Source organism: Lontra canadensis, unplaced genomic scaffold (genome assembly GCF_010015895.1).
Source record: "Lontra canadensis isolate GAN:19392208 unplaced genomic scaffold, GSC_riverotter_1.0 scaffold57, whole genome shotgun sequence".
Taxonomy (NCBI): Eukaryota; Metazoa; Chordata; class Mammalia; order Carnivora; family Mustelidae; genus Lontra; species Lontra canadensis.
In genome coordinates this window covers 10028657-10043880 of record NW_022631051.1, presented here as the reverse complement: position 1 = coordinate 10043880, position 15224 = coordinate 10028657, and the positions used below count along the sequence as shown (strand labels likewise).

The following is a 15224-nucleotide window of genomic DNA, read 5'->3' as shown; positions in this document are numbered from 1 at the left end:
ATCTTTTTTTTTTTAATTTTTAAAGATTTTATTTATTTATTTGACAGACAGAGATCACAAGTAAGCAGAGAGGCAGGCAGAGGGTGGGGGTAGCAGGTTCCCTGCTGAGCAGAGAGCCTGATGTGGGGCTCAATCCCAGGACCCCGAGATCATGACCTGAGCTGAAGGCAGAGGCTTTAACCCACTGAGCCACCCAGGCGCCCCAAGGACCACATCTTCTTTATCCATTCATCTTTAGAAGGGCATCTCAGCTCCTTCCACACTTTGGCTATTGTGGACATTGCTGCTACGAACATTGGGGTGCATGTGCCCCTTCTTTTCACTGCATCTGTATCTTTGGGGTAAATACCCAGTAGTGCAATTGCTGGGTCATAGGGTAGCTCTATTTTTAGCTTCTTGAGGAACCACTATACTGTTTTCCAGACTGGCTGCACCAGCTTGCATTCCCAATTGACCTACGTATTCCCCATATCCAGTACTCCTTTTTGCTCTCAGTCAATCTGAGCTTCCATCTGGTGCAATTTCCCTTTGGCCTGAAGAAACTCCTATTGCATTTCTTGCGGTGTGTGTCAGCTGAGGAATTATTTCAGCCATCATTTAAATACCTTCCATTCTCCCTCATTTTTTAATATTGTCATTGCACATAGATTTTCTGAGTTGGCTTTATTTTTTTTCTCACATAAATTTTGTTCCATTGCTTCCAATCTCCATGTTTTTCTGATGTAAAGTCAGAAATGTGATGTGTCCTTATTCCTCTGGCATCTTTCAGGATTTTCCCTTTATCTTTGGTTTTCAAGAGTTTGACCAAGATATGCCTTCGTGTTTTCTTCATGTTTATACTGCTTGGGATTTGCTGATATTTTTACATATATAAGTTGATCCAAAATTCATTAAATTTTTGGTTCTTGCTTTTTCAGATTTTTTTTTCTGCCCCATTCTTATTCTTTTTCTCCTTCTGAGCTGCAATTACATTAGACTTTCTAGTATGGTCTCTCTGGTCTGTATTTCTTGTATCGTCACTCTCTTTTTTTTTTTTAAGATTTTTATTTATATGTTGGGGCAGGGGGCAGAGAGCACAAGCAGGGGGAGCAGGAGGCAGAAGGAGAAGCAGGCTCCTCTCTGAGCAAGGAGCCCTAAGCAGGACTTGATCCCAGGACCCCAGGATCCCAGGATCATGACCTGAGACGAAGGCATCTCCAATCTGTTCCTACGGTCACTTAAAGTCCATCCAATTACATTCTATTTGTTGTAATTTTCAGCTCTAGAATTTGTTTGGTTCTCTTTTGCAGTTACCATTTCTCTGCTGAAATTCCTTCTGTTCATTCATTGCGACCCTTTTTTTTTCTCCTTTGAGTACTTAAACATATTTATAATACCTGTTTTTTTTTTTTTTTAATATAATTGTATTTATTTTATTTGTCGTTTTCGGTGTCAGAGACAGAGGGAGAGAGAGTGAGCGAGCACAGGCAGACAGAGAGGCAGGCAGAAGCAGAGGGAGAAGCAGGCTCCCTGCCGAGCAAGGAGCCTGATGTGGGACTCGATCCCAGGACGCTGGGATCATGACCTGAGCCGAAGGCAGCCGCTTAACCAACTGAGCCACCCAGGCGTCCCTATAATACCTGTTTTAAAACTGAATTGAATTTAATTGACTTAGGGATGCTTTCTCTTAGCTGCTTTTTTTTCTTGGCTAGGAATCACATTTTCATGTTTCTTACCCATCTAGTACTTTTTTATTGCATTTTGGACATTACAAATGGCACTTGGTAGAGGCTTTGGATTTTCTTCTGAAGCATGTTAACTTGTTTTTGTTTCATTTTAAAGTTTCAGAAGCTTACTTTTATATTTGCGAGGGTACGTCTGTTGTAGTTCTGTCCTTGGTCCTCATTTCACAGATCCGTTCATCCTGGAACATAATTTTTTTCTCCTAAGGCAGGGACTTTCAGTGGTTTCAATGGAGAAGCTATGGTGTTTGCACAGTCTCCGTACCTTGGCAGGTTTTGAGATCCACACTCTCTCTCCTTTGTGGTAGGCAAGAGCCGAAATATCTGTCCATTGTTATCTTCCTACTAGACCCCTTGAGTTTCATACAGGAGCAATCCAGGAGTCAACCAAGGATTTACATGCACATTTTCAGGGACTTTCTTCCTCATATCCAAATGCTCTGACTGACCCAAACTCTGTTCTCTGGAACATTGAGCCAAAAGGATTACAGCTTTCTGCTCACATTTCAGTCACCCATGCCATGTCATGCAGAGGGTGCTTAGGGGAAAAGCAGTACAAACGTGGATCTCACCCAGGGCATTTCTCTCCTTTTAAAGGTTGGATTCCCTCTAGTTTCCACCACTTTTATTTACTTGTTCTTTAGTGCCTTCAAATAGTTATCTTTTCTATTTTTTTTTAAAGATTTTATTTATATATTTGACAGAGAAGAGAGGGAGAACACAATCAGGCAGAGCAACAGGCAGAGGGAGAGGGGAGAAGGGAGCCCAATGCGGGGCTCAATCCCAGGACCCTGGGATCATGACCTGAGGGGAAGGCAGACACTTAACCAACTGAATCCTTTCTATTTCATCTAGAATTGGCCATTACTAACTCAGGAAAGTTAGCCCTGGGTAAGCTACTCAGTCATTACTCAGACCGGCCCCTCCTTACACTTACTTTATAGGCACCGATCTTGCTGTGCCTGCCTTTGTGGTGAGGACACACAGTGCCTGATGAAATGCTTGAAGCAAATCTCGTGTTCCGCTCACCTCATGTGGCCCTGGCATGTCAGAACCAGGAGGCGGTAAGCTGAAGGAAGTTGGGTCAGGTTCTAAGCCATTACCCCTTTTCCAAGGATGCATAGTGTGTGGGGAGAGCACAGCCCTCAGACCTTGCAGAGTGGCACATCATGGAAATTTTGGTAGGGAAAACAAAGATTTCATGCCAAAGTTCATTTGGCAGCCATATTTTGAGCACCTATTATGTACAAGGCATTATTCTGGGGACAAAGATGTGAATGAGGGCGGCTCCTCTGAGAGAGAAACACCATTCTGTGGGAGCCCTCGGCAGGTCCCTTGCTGGGTATCAGGGAAGGCTTCCTGGAGGGGGATCCTTGCAGTGAATCTTAACCAAGGAGGGGAAGTCAGACAGGACAGGACGGTGGAGGCCCAGTTTGGGGCTAAGGGGACAGCATGGGCAAAGGCTTAAAGTGTGTTGTGGGAGAGGGTACAAGGCAGGAGTAAGATGAGCCCCCAACTCACTGAGCGCCTCCACGGTGGCGGGTGTCTTATGGCAGCCCTCAGAGGCTGCGCTGGGGGTCAGGGCTTGTCTGAGCCTGTGAAGGCAGGACTCACTCACGCTGTGCCTGGGCCTCCTGGTGCAGCTTCCTGTGCTGACGTGCCTGGGCGCTGCGGAGCTGACAGGTAAGCATCTTTTGAGAGCAGTAAGGTGCTGGATGGGACCCTGACTTCCAAAGAACAGGCTGATGTGAACAACACACTCCATTTATACACCATCTCCCCTGCCAAAGACTTTGAAAATCAAATACTCCCTAAGCTATGGAAACCCAACCACTGGCTGATTGTTAGGACTTTATTATTCTAATCACCCGGCCCAATTCCAGCCACTGAGGGCAGAACAATGAGCCATTGAAGCTGTGAGGAGGTCTCGCCTCCTAGTCACCCTCTCCCTCCGCGGGGCCCTGGCGCTGAAGCCTCGGTGGGGAGGATGGCGGCGGGCCTGTGCCCCGGCTGCACCATTGCACCCCATAGGGACTTCTGGGGGGTCTAGGCATCGGTCTCACTCACCAAGTGGGAGGCCCCAAGAAAACACATCTGGACATTGCTTTGATCTCCCCACATTCTGTCCCATATCTTGACCCTGGTAGCTGAGGAGCTAATTACATCTGCTTGGGGAAATTTATGGGTATGAAAATTCTTCAAAGATGCTAAAGACCACGAGGCACCATTAGCTGTTCTCACCATACGTGGTCTGTGTGCCTCACAAATAAAGCTATAAAAAGAGAGATGGTGGGGTGCCCTCTGCTGGGATGCTCACACCCATAAGCCTGGTGCCCAGTGCCTGGGAGCCCTGGCTGGGTGAGTGACCAGTGGTGAAGGCAGGGATCTGGGTCCAGCTGGCTCTTGACCCCCCACTGCTATGTAACAAGGTCACACCATCTCTTGTTTATGGTCCCACGTCATTCCCAAGGATTTGTTGTTATTTGATCATCAGTTATAAGCCAAATATCCCGATTTTATTAGAAAAAAAAAAAAACAACAGTTTAATTTTGTGGAACCACAAGGCCGGATCACTGTCCTGTGAAACTCTAGAGGCCAGGAGCTCAGAAGGGCTTGAGCTCGGTCGGCCTTGCCAGTCCCTCCTGCTGTTGCCGCTGCCTTTGGATTTTTTGCCTGGGAAGAGGCCGGGACATGACCAGCCAGGCAACAGAGGGCTGCGCTGTTTCCTGAGCTCCTCTGGGGTTCATCAGGGTCGGATTTTCACTCATAAGCGCCCAGCTTTCAGCCCTGTCCTAGGGGGTCATCTCCAAACCCAGCGGGCCCATGGGAGGGGGTCCTCTTGCTGCCTGCTCGGATGGCTCTGGAACGGCTGCTGGGACCCTGGCTTGGGTTTCAGGATTAGGGAAACCCAAGCACCGTAAAGCACGTCAGGGCTGGGATTAGGCAGTCTCAGCTCTAAGATGCTTTGCTGGGCCCCATGGGCTGACGCCACAGCCCTTTCACTGCCCTCGAAGGCACAGGTGCTTGGCCAGGCATCAGGCCACGCAGGGCTCCCAGAACCCTTGGGTGGTGAGACCAGTAACCCGAGAGCTCAGCAGAGGCTGTGCTGTGCAGCAAGGGCCGGCCAGTCGGGGAGGGGCGGGACTGGGGTGACAAGATGGCGGGTCAGTCCTGCTCAAAGAGGTTTTTCAGGGGGGTGCCAGAAGCAGCATCTGTGAAACAGTCCCCAGGTCTGGCCTCCTCCATTCCAGGGCCGCCTCAGAGATCCAGAGCTAGTATGACCTCCTGGTAGGCCCTGGCTACTCGGCAGGGGGTGGCACACCTATTGTCTTTCTCATTCCCTGAACGTGTATTGCTTGCCTGAGGTGGGTGCTGTCTGTGGCTGGTAGGAGCCCAGAGTGTCTGCTGTGCATCCTTGGTCTTCGGTGAACTTTCCCAGTCATGGGGTGGGGGGTGGTCTAGAAACAGGAAGTGGTGACACCAGTCATGGAGGCAGGGCAGGGAGACAAGCCCTGCTGCCTGATGTGAGACCCAAGGAGTGCTGGGCACAGATCCCTCCACACTCACAGATGTGACCTGGCCTGTACGTGTGAACTGATGTCTCTTTCTCCCAATTAATCACCACACTTCCTGCCTAGTGATCTCCACAGGCTGTGGCTGAACCTGCTCCCTCCAAAGGTACCTGTGCACCTCCCTCCTTCACCAGCTTGTCTGAGGGGGGTCCCTGGCAGCTGGGCTCCCCCGACAGTCCAGCCCGTTTGGAGCTGGAATACCCAGCCCGGGTGGTGAGCAGCACAGAGCTGGTGTGTGCACAATTTTGGGGAAGGACCCCCGCCACACACACCCACCCCTGTGAAAAAACCCAGCAGAGAAGCCACTCATGTGGAATGTCAAACACCTCCTTCAGCCTGGGGGTACAGAGTGGCCTGTGGTGGGCAGAGCCGGGGTCCCATGCCATCTCGTCCCCGACCCACCCCGCTCCAGGAGGGAGGCATCCAGAGCTTATCTCTACTTATTTATTGATGCCCCTGCCAGGTATCAGACAGGCCTAAGGCAGCTCCCAGGGCCACTCAGTAGCCAGCCAGAAAGCCCAGGTCTAAGATGGCGGCCGGGGAAGGAAGAAACAAGGGCTGGGGGTAAAGGGCTGCCTACAAAGGCTACAAGGGCCACTTTCTCTGCCTGGAGTCCTCAGAGGTCTTTTGTGCTTGTGACGCCACCAAGAGGGCTTGGGGCTGCGGCATGGGGTTCTGGGACACACCCTGGAGCAGGAGCAGGAGAAACCTCTTGTGTCAGTTGGCCAGCTCTCATACCAGGTGGCCTGTCAGCAGAAGGGAAGGCAAAGGTATAGGGGTCAGGGCCCTGGGTGGACGGGCAGTGGGTCCCCTAGTGGTGTGAGGCTAAAGACTGGCAGGGCTCAGGCCCATGTGTGGCTCCACTGGAGGGACACCTGGTCCTGTGCTCTCTGATTCTTGTCTCTCCCACAGTATGACTTGGCCTGAAGTGAGGGCAAAGCCACAGCCCCTTGTCAGGCCAAAGATCCACAGCTTGTGAGTTTGAGGCCAGAAGCAAGCATCTGCCTCTGAGGCTGGGCACCCTCCACCCTGAGGAGCCAGGCCCAGCTTAGGCCCCAGATATTGCCAAGTATGCAAGCAACCCCGCCATCTGGGTCAAGAATTAGTTCAGAGAGAGAACACCCTACCGCTGCTTGCTCACCTGGGGCCTGGGGCACGGGCTCCCGACCTGTCTCTGGCAGTGACCAGCCCACAGTGTCCCCTGTATGCACCCTGACAGGACCCATGGTGGGTCGAGTGGGAGCAGTGGGCACTGATGAGGAAGAAGTTTGGTGGATGGTTTAGTCAGGCTAGGCAGGACAAAGACCAGGCCATGGCCCAGGCCAGGGGCACTCAGGGACCCCAGAGTAGAGAGAGGTAAAGGATTGGCTCCCAGAGGGACACAGAGATGGGTGGGAAAAGTCTGGGACATGCAAGACTTGGCTGGATCGGAGTGTGCCAGCTTGGGGAGATAGGAATGGCCACTGGCAGCCCGGCCCCCACCCTGGCCCAGACCCCAACCATCAGCCCAGCACCAGGGAGCCTCACATGGCATACTTGGAAGAACTAGATGCCTACATGTATACTTCCTGTGCATTCTATAAGCCCACACTGCAAAGGAGCCCCCAGACCCGAATGGGCTGGGCACCTGAAGCCTGAACAGGGTTTGGAGGGTTCAGTGACAGGGCCTGGTGGCCCTAAGGCTCTGGAAATGGCACAGCTCCCAATGAGCACACTGCCTGGCTGACTTGGGTGTCATGTTTTACAGGGTCCCGGACCACCTGCGCAGCTCCCAACAGCTCTGCATGCATCGGGGAGCCAGGGGCAAGGTTCTCAGCCCTGCCCCTGGGGCCTGCTTCAGGCTGAGGAGTGGTCCATGGCCCAGAGCCCAGCCCACACCTTGGAGCTGCTGCCTGAGCCGGGTGAGATGAAGCATGTGGCCGAGACACTGGGAGATGAGCCACCCCAGGGACCTCAGGGGCAAGTCCAGACCTAAGGCCACAAACACAGACACCCCAAACCGCAGGCACCATCTGACGCCAAGCTGTTTCTCATGGGGCAATTCCATCTGTGAGGGCCCCTGGCTGGGCACCGTGGTCACTTCCCCAGCCAGGCTGCCCTGGCCACATGAGAACACGGCTGAGGCATGTGTAGGGAGAGAGTTCCCTGCTGGCTACCCAAAAAAGCTGGTGGCCCCAGCAGGGCCATGGGATATGGGGGGCGTGGGGGGCACCAGCGACCAGGTTTGGAGACCTGCAGACTGAGCATCTAGGCCACCTTCTGGGGGCTGATCCCCCTTCTTGCAGCCCACCATCAGCCCCACATGTCCTCCTCAGGCCCAACCTGCTCCTTGCTTGCTGAGCCCCTTTGCTCCTGGTCCAGCCCTCCATAGTAACTTGTCATCCCTTCTCTGTATCCCCACCTTCCTGGAGACCTCAGGACCTTTAGAGACAGAACCTCACGGGGCTAAAAGGAGGGGGATGGTGGGTGACCAGAGGGTGACCTGCTCTGTTTTGCAGCAGAGGCAGAAGCAAGGGAAGGGGTAGCTTGGCCACTGAGTGGCAGCACTCCCCCCACCCCCCAACCAACAACATTGCGAAATCTGGAGCCATAAGTAGAAGCACGCAGGGCATTGCTGGGCTAATTATAGGTTACACGAACAATCTGAGAAATTAAAATCATATTTTCATTGCACCATAAAAATAGGCAAAGGTGGTGGGAAGGTAGCCCCGGAGCCAGGTGGAGAACAACCGGCCTGTGTCACTTTGGCCCCTCCCTGAGTTCCTTGGGAAGAGGCAGGACAGGACAGAGGTGTGCCCAGGGAGAGAGGCCTTGGGCCACATGGTGAGTCTGGACCTGGACGGTCCCTGGGACGTGCAGAACAGAAACAATGATCGCCCAACACATCCGCCCAGTTCCCCATGCTCTTAACTCAAACTGGAGACCCCAGTGCATTACCTGCCTGAATGCTGGGCAGGGGACCCTGGGCTGCTAGGCCTCACCAGAGCAGTGGGGGCATGTAGGGCACCCTGGGTTCCGAACCTCACGGCCAGGCAGGCATATGCTGACGCAGGATATGTCCCCAAAAGTGGCCCAGGTGATGACCTTCTGTGGCAGGCCTTTGCTGGGAATGCCCACTGTTTGCGAACTGGGCCAGGCCTCCACCCGCAGTTTACCAGGAAGGCAAGAGCCGCCATGCCCAGTGAGTCAGTGGGCCTGAGGCGGGGGCTGTGAAGCCTCAGGACCACACAGGCAGCATCCCTGACAAGGGCTGTCCCAAGTCCTCGCATGATTGGACAGTGAGGCTGGCGGGGCCCAGCACCATAGACGCTTCTTTCTGTCCTAGGGGAAGGCACAGTCTGGGTGACCTGGCCAGACACAGTGTGAGAGTGGTTGTTATGGACTCAGCAGGTATGCCAGAGCAGGGCCCGTCCTGAGGGAGAGGGTGCATGGAGAAAACCACTGGTGGTGCTGGGGGGATGGGGTTTATGGCACCACAGACATAGGGCTGGCTGGCTCTCTGGCTGACTGGTGGGGTGGGCAGGGGGGTGGCAAGTCCTAGCCCCAGAGATTGTCTGGTGTATGCTGAGATCTCCCCCACGGGCTGCATCGTTTCTCCCATCCCGAAAAGCAGCAGAGCCATTTCAAGCTCCATGTTTGTCCCATGGCAGGGGCGCGGCCCTGCTCCAGGGGGCCCCTCCTGTCCTGCAGCCCCCAGCAGCTCAGCTGCTTTAGCTGACCTCTGCGGACCTCTCCCAGTGCCTGCTAGGCAAGGGAACACCTCCTCCCGGCACAGAGGGGAGCCCGAGCTACACCTTCCAAGGCAGGGGCGTGGCCGCCAACCGTGCATTAAATGGGACACGGCTGGTCTCACGCTGCACTTGTCAGGAGGGCGCTGGCCCAGCCCTGCACTTGGCGTCTTCACTGGGCGTCTGAGAGCTCCTGCACACGCTTCGCACCAGGCGAGCGAGCGTCTGATGCTCCCGTAGGCCCATCAGGTGCAAAGACATTCCTTTGTTGGCTGACAAGCAGGGTCCCATCCAGGGCTCCTGGGCGGGCAGACTAAGTGATGTTTTCTTAAGGAAGACACGAGATTAACCACCGCTAAAGCCCCAGCACAATGCAGGGCCCTGCCCCTCACTGTCATCGCTGTCTCTCTGCAGTGACTGACAGGTGCGGCCCGGTGCCGAAGGGCGCTCCTGGGGCCCGTCAAGCCCCAATGGGCAGGATTAGCCCGAGCGCAGCAGACACGCTGGCTGGGAGGGCCATGGTGGAAATGTAATGAGGTGCCTGATGTTCGAAGGACAGAAAGCCTCCAACAGCCCTGCCAGCTCCTGTCACTGGGCCACAACACTGGCAGGTAGCTCTGGAACAAAGCCAGCGGCTTCCCCACCCCTGCTGAGTGTCTGCCTTGCTGTGAGGCGCAGGTAGACCCTGCAGAGGGCTGGGGGGTGGGGTGGTGGGGGTGGGTGCTGGCTCTGTTCCCTGTACCTGGGAGAAAGGGTCAGGGTCTTCTGAGGTGTGGCTGCAGGGGTCGTGGGGCATGCCGACAGCTCAAGAGTGGTGCCCCGACTGACAATTGTGAGGGGAGAATAGGTTTGTGTGTGACAGGCCTGGGGCGGCCAGGCCCCACCCGACCTGGGCCGTCCTGGGGGTGAGTTAGGGACAGCATAGGTAGGGGCACACTTCAGGAAAACACCCTCTTTATTTATACTCCAGAAATACCAGGTGGAGAGCTCGGATGTGGGCAGCCCACAGGGTGGGTTTCTGCACACACCGTCATCTTCTGGCATTAGGGGCTGGTGAAGCTGGCCCGGGCAGGAGGGTGCGCGAGGTGCAGGGCTGACGAGCCCTGGAGCCATCCCTGCGGGGCATGCGGGCAGTCCGTCCAGAGGCCACCCACGCCGACGACCTCCGGGGCTCTCCAGGGGTGAGGCTTGCCTGGGCTCAGCCTCTGGTGTCCTACAAGAGTTGGGGGGCAGTGCTCAGCATGGGACAGTCACGCCATCCCTGCATTGGCCTGGCCATGTCTCCCGTGCTCACACACAGAAGGATTCTCTGCGGAGAGGTGAGACATGGGCCCCAGAGAGAGCCCCCGCCCTCACCAGACTGATGCATCGCAGGGAACACTACACTATTAAAAACTATTTTGAAATGATAAAAACATACAGCTGGCTCTTTACAAAACAGCTGTTAGGTACGATATTCTGATGAGAAGTTTCCTCAAGATGCCCTTCATTTGTCGGTATCAAGGGTAGCCCTGGCTGTGGAGGCTGTAGGACAGCGGGTGCCCAGGATGCCCCCAAGGGAAGCCCCAGGCCTGTGCCCAAATCCATGGGACCTTCAGCTGCCATTCAGGCCCTCAGGCCTGGTTGAGGGTGTCTCGTGGGGTGCTCCCTCCTCTGTCTATACTCTACTTCAGCCCTCAGTACCCCAAACCCGGGAGGGGCCGACAGCTACAGGGGACACCTCAGGCGGGGCTGCTAGAGCTTGCAGAATGTTCTCGCAGGACCAGCTGAATAGGCCCTGACCACATGCAACCTTTCGGCAGGGGTCAGGGAGGAACTCACTAATTTCTTCCTCCTCAGAAGAGGGCCGCGGTGAACAGACCCCGAGGCTTTCGCCTGCTGCCCGGCTGGGCCAAACTTTGCAAAGCTCTAACAGAACCAGATGTGTGGGCCACTGCCACACATAAGGCAGCATCTCCACCTTCTGGGAGACAGAAAAACTAGCCGGTGCTGCTCTGCATGGAGTGAAGCTGGAAAGGGAGGCCTGCTTCTCCTACCCAGCAGCCCACTGAGCTCAGCCAGCCCAGTGTCCCCCAGCCTCCCCCCAGAGCCGAGACAGGCCACTAGGGTGTAAGCCCAGCCTCAAGACATTTCCTGCATTTGGGGACCAGTGGCAGCCAGGCCAGTGTCTGGGGAAGGAAGGTGTCCTGTTGCGGGGGAGGGGTGCCCTCACAGGGCCTCCTTCCCAGCCCTGTTTCTTCAGCTCCTGTAGTTGGGGCACAGGGCTCCCATGTCTAAGGTAGCACGGTGGCTGTGACCTCCCATGTATCTGGAGAGAGCTGTTTACAGCGACACTCCCCCACCCCCCTGCCCCCCACCCCATGCTTCCAGCCTTAAACCCAGAGGCTGCCCCAGCTGTGTACCTGGATCTGAGCCTCCGAAGAACCTGGCTGTGGGGGGCTGCAGGCATGCCACGTGCCCTTGGCTGGGCAGGGATGGCTGCTTACCCTCAGCAGCCCGTCACGGTGGGGTCCAGGCCCGAGCGCTTCGAGATACGCAGCTTGGCCACCTCCTCAGCACAGGTGGGGTGGATGCCCACTGTCCGCATCACCTGCGCATAGGAGGCCCCACACCTGCACAAAGGGGGGCAAGGGAGGGGTTCAGGAGATGAGTCCACATAGGGGGGCACGTCCACATCATCCCGTCCCTCAGAAGATGGCACAGGGGGAGGGCCCTGGAAGTCCCGGTCTCCTCGTTGCTCCCCAGGCCTGGCCACTACCCTCTTCTCCAGCCAGCAGCCAGGAACACCCACGCACACCTCTGCTGGACCTGTCTCCCACGTGTCTCCCAGCAAATGCCAAGCAGCCCCACCTCAGGCCCACCTCCCACCTCCCCCCGGCCCCCTTGCCTGCTCCATCCTGGCTTCCTGCTGCTCCCAGCCCACCAGGAGCAGACCTACCTCGGTCCGTGGCTCCAGCTACTCCTTCTGTGGACCTGCTCTCCCTCCCCACCTGCCCCAGCGAGCTAGGTTGAGCCCACTTTGATGAGCCCTGCGCCGACCTGGCCTGGTCCTGCTCACGGTGCTCTTCTGCTCAGCACTCAGCTCTTGTCACACACACGTCCCCTCCCCCTGCAGCGGTGACCACCCACGGGGCACCGGGCCCCTCCTCGGAGGCATAGTAAGTGAGGACTCCCCGCAGGGCGCTGCCACCATCAGCAGAAGGGGCCGCCACAAACAGCCCTCCTCCCATCTATACACACGTTACAATAGCTGGTGCGTGAGTTCCAACTCGAACAAGCGTGTGTGTTTCAAACTGTGGGCAGAAGGCCCCCAGAGGGGGCGCCTGGTTCACACCCTCCTCCTGACTATCTCTGAACATGGGTCCCCTCACTCCCCTGATTTGCTCAAACCTTCAGTGTCTCCACAGTGCAGGTGCTAGAAATGATCACCACCAGACTGGACATTATCAAACCTTTCTACGCTCATTGACCAAAATGGTTTCTTGGTGTTAATTCCAAACAATGCACAGCATCTTTCTACTATTTATTTTAACTTTCTTTACCTGTGAATGGCCTGTTCACATTCTCTATTGGCTCTGTCCTAAAATTATTACTGTTACCTGCCAGGAAGCCAGGGGTGCCCCTGGGGTGTCTGGACTAGTCCCTCAGAGCCCCCATCAGTCTTCCTGGTAGGGGGCCTGCCCCTCGACCTCCCACCCTGTCCTAAGACCTCCACCAGCCTCTGAGGCTAGATCTTAGCCATGGCCCCAAGCCCCAAGTACATGGTGGGGTGGCCCATGCAGCCCTTCTCTGTTCCCTCAGCTCCACTTTGCCTTCCACCCTCCTGCCTCTGACAGCCCCACACCCCTCTGCCCCAGACAACCCACCCCCACCCAGAGCCTCCAGCAGCAAAAGTGCCAGGCAAGCCTGGAGACCCGGGACCCCACAAAGCACAGCACATGCCGGCCCTGGGGCAGCGGGCAGACCTTGCTCGTGACTGCCTGCGTGCTGGGCCACGTGAAGGAGGGCCCCAGCCCTGTTCATTCTAAGTAGAGAAGACCCAAACTGGGACCCACCCTCGCTGGCCAGGGACTCGGGCCTCTACCCTGGCTCCCCAGGTGGCCTGGCCACAGACTGACACAGTATGGCTGGCTTAAGAGCTGGCTGGAGAAGAAAGCTGCCTCTCTTGTGACAGGAGCTGCCGTTTCTGAGGAGATGGTCTGCCAAGCACGCGGATGATGGTACCCAAGAGCAACATCACAGCCGCAGACTTCCCACTGCAGCGCCACCAACTTTCAGAGCCACAGGCGCCGAAACAGTGCCCAACGCTAATATCCCTCCCCACTTACTTGATCCCCAGAGCAAATCCTTGAGTAACTTCGCCTGCGTTGGGGCCAAGGAAGTGCAGGCCCAGTACCAGCTGTGGGGGCTTCTGCAAGCACACCATCTGAAAGCCACATGGTCAATGGTCCGCCTGGCTAGCGATAGAGCCCTAGGGCTACACAGGTGGGCCTGCCGGGGCGGGGGCGGGGGCGGGGGGGGGGGCGAGATGGGCAGCTGCAGGGAGTTTCCCCACCCCCAGGTGCCAGCTCTTTCCTTGCCTCTCACCTCCTGGCATGGCCCACGAGGACACTCACCTTTATGTAACACTGGGACGCATCCCGCTCAGCCACTGTGAACTCCAAGGGTTTATAATATGCGTGATAAACCTAAGGGACAAGAGGGGCCCCTGGGTGGCTCAGTGGGTTAAAGCCTCTGCCTTCAGCTCAGGTCATGATCCCAGGGTACTGGGATCAAGCCCCGCATCGGGCTCTCTGCTCAGCAGGGAGTCTGCCTCCCCCCTCTCTCTGCCTGCCTCTCTGCCTACTTGTGATTTCTGTCAAATAAATAAATAAAATCTTAAAAAAAAGAAAAACTTGTTTGAGAAGAAAAAATTTAAAAAAAATGTTTAAAAAAAAAAAAAAAAACCTAAGGGACAAAATACCAATTCCTGGAGTCAGTAGCTTCCTGGGCTGCAGGGATGGGGTGGGGACCCAGAACTGCCCACGCGGCCTCCAGGTTGTGGTGTGGGGTAAGGACATGGTGGGGTTGGCTGTGATTACCACCCTTCTCGCTCCCACACAAAACCAACCTTTGGCCAGGGCCACACTCTCTGTAAGACAGAACCTTTCCCACCCAGGCCCAAGGCCGCCACGGACCACAGTAGCAGAGTGGGCCCCAGACTGGCTAAGTGGAGCCCACCATGTCTTGTCACAGAGCCCGAGTCTCAGAGCGTCACACCAAGTGGATGCTGTGGAGCAGATGGGGTGACGGTGGGCAGTGGAAGGGGGTGCCCGGCCCACCCAGTGGCTCTGTGGCCTCCCAAGGGTACCCTGGTGCTGGCTGGGCCTTCACTTGAGCAAGGAGGGGGAGGCAGGCCTGGGGAGGCCCCTGGCCCACACCGGAGCTGTCGGCCAGAGGCTTTCAGCACCCAAGAAGGGCTCGACAGCGTGTTCGGGGCTGCAGCTGAGTAAAAAATGAGCAGGGCCCTCACATGTGCTGCACAGCCATTATTAATTAATGGAACTTCAGAGAATATTGTTCTAACTAAGACAGAATTGAAAAGAAAACAAACAAAGCGTATTTGGCCATTCAACATTGTGAAACATTAAAACAACATTATAGAATGCCACGAACATATGTCCCCATGTACTTGTGATGAATCAAACAAAAATAGCAAATAAAGTGCTGGGGGGGAAGGTTGGCCTGTCAGGCCTGGCCCGTTGATGGAGGGGACCCGGGGCGCTGGGGCAAGGGGCAGGCCCTGGAACCCAGTGACTCATTCCCAGAGGGTACGAGGCCCGTGGTGGTGGCCACATGGGGGCTAGTTTCTCCCAGTCCGTTGCAAGCTGCTGCAGTAGCAAGATGAAGCCATGCTGGAGGCTTCCGGCTTCCCCGCTCCTGCCAGGCCATTTAGGGTACCCTCAGGGGCCACCCCAGGGCCATGGCAAGCTGGCTGAGCACACTCAAGAGGCAGTCTATCTTTGGGGGGAGTACTTAAATCCGGGTTTTTGGGGGCCTGTGAGAGCTGGACGAATCGCAGATCAGGAACAGAGACCGGGGTGGCCGGGAGGTGGGGGTACCTAAGGCACAGCTGGGCTGTGGCAGGGCGGGGGCGGCAGGACACTGGGAGCAGAAGCCGATGGCAAGAGAAGGTTGGGAGAGTTGGAGCCTTTCCAGGTGGA

General features: G+C 55.8%; 1 protein-coding gene across 5 annotated transcripts in view; it reads right to left on the bottom strand.

Annotated features, from left to right (window-relative positions):
* Nucleotides 1-9958: 9958 nt before the first annotated feature.
* Nucleotides 9959-15224, bottom strand: part of TXNRD2 (thioredoxin reductase 2) — a 49681-nt gene continuing 44415 nt past the window's right edge. For 4 of the 5 annotated variants that reach the window (XM_032875876.1, XM_032875877.1, XM_032875878.1 and 1 more), the window contains exons 15-18: nt 13638-13709; nt 13350-13447; nt 11424-11633; nt 9959-10234 (exon numbers count right to left, since the gene is read on the bottom strand). In XM_032875876.1, coding sequence (XP_032731767.1) covers nt 11510-11633; nt 13350-13447; nt 13638-13709 — 294 coding nt within the window. In that variant the 3' untranslated portion in view covers nt 9959-10234; nt 11424-11509. Of the gene's footprint in view, nt 10235-11423; nt 11634-13349; nt 13448-13632; nt 13710-13968; nt 15068-15224 lie in introns of those variants that run through there. The other variant, XM_032875875.1, reaches the window with a different exon arrangement.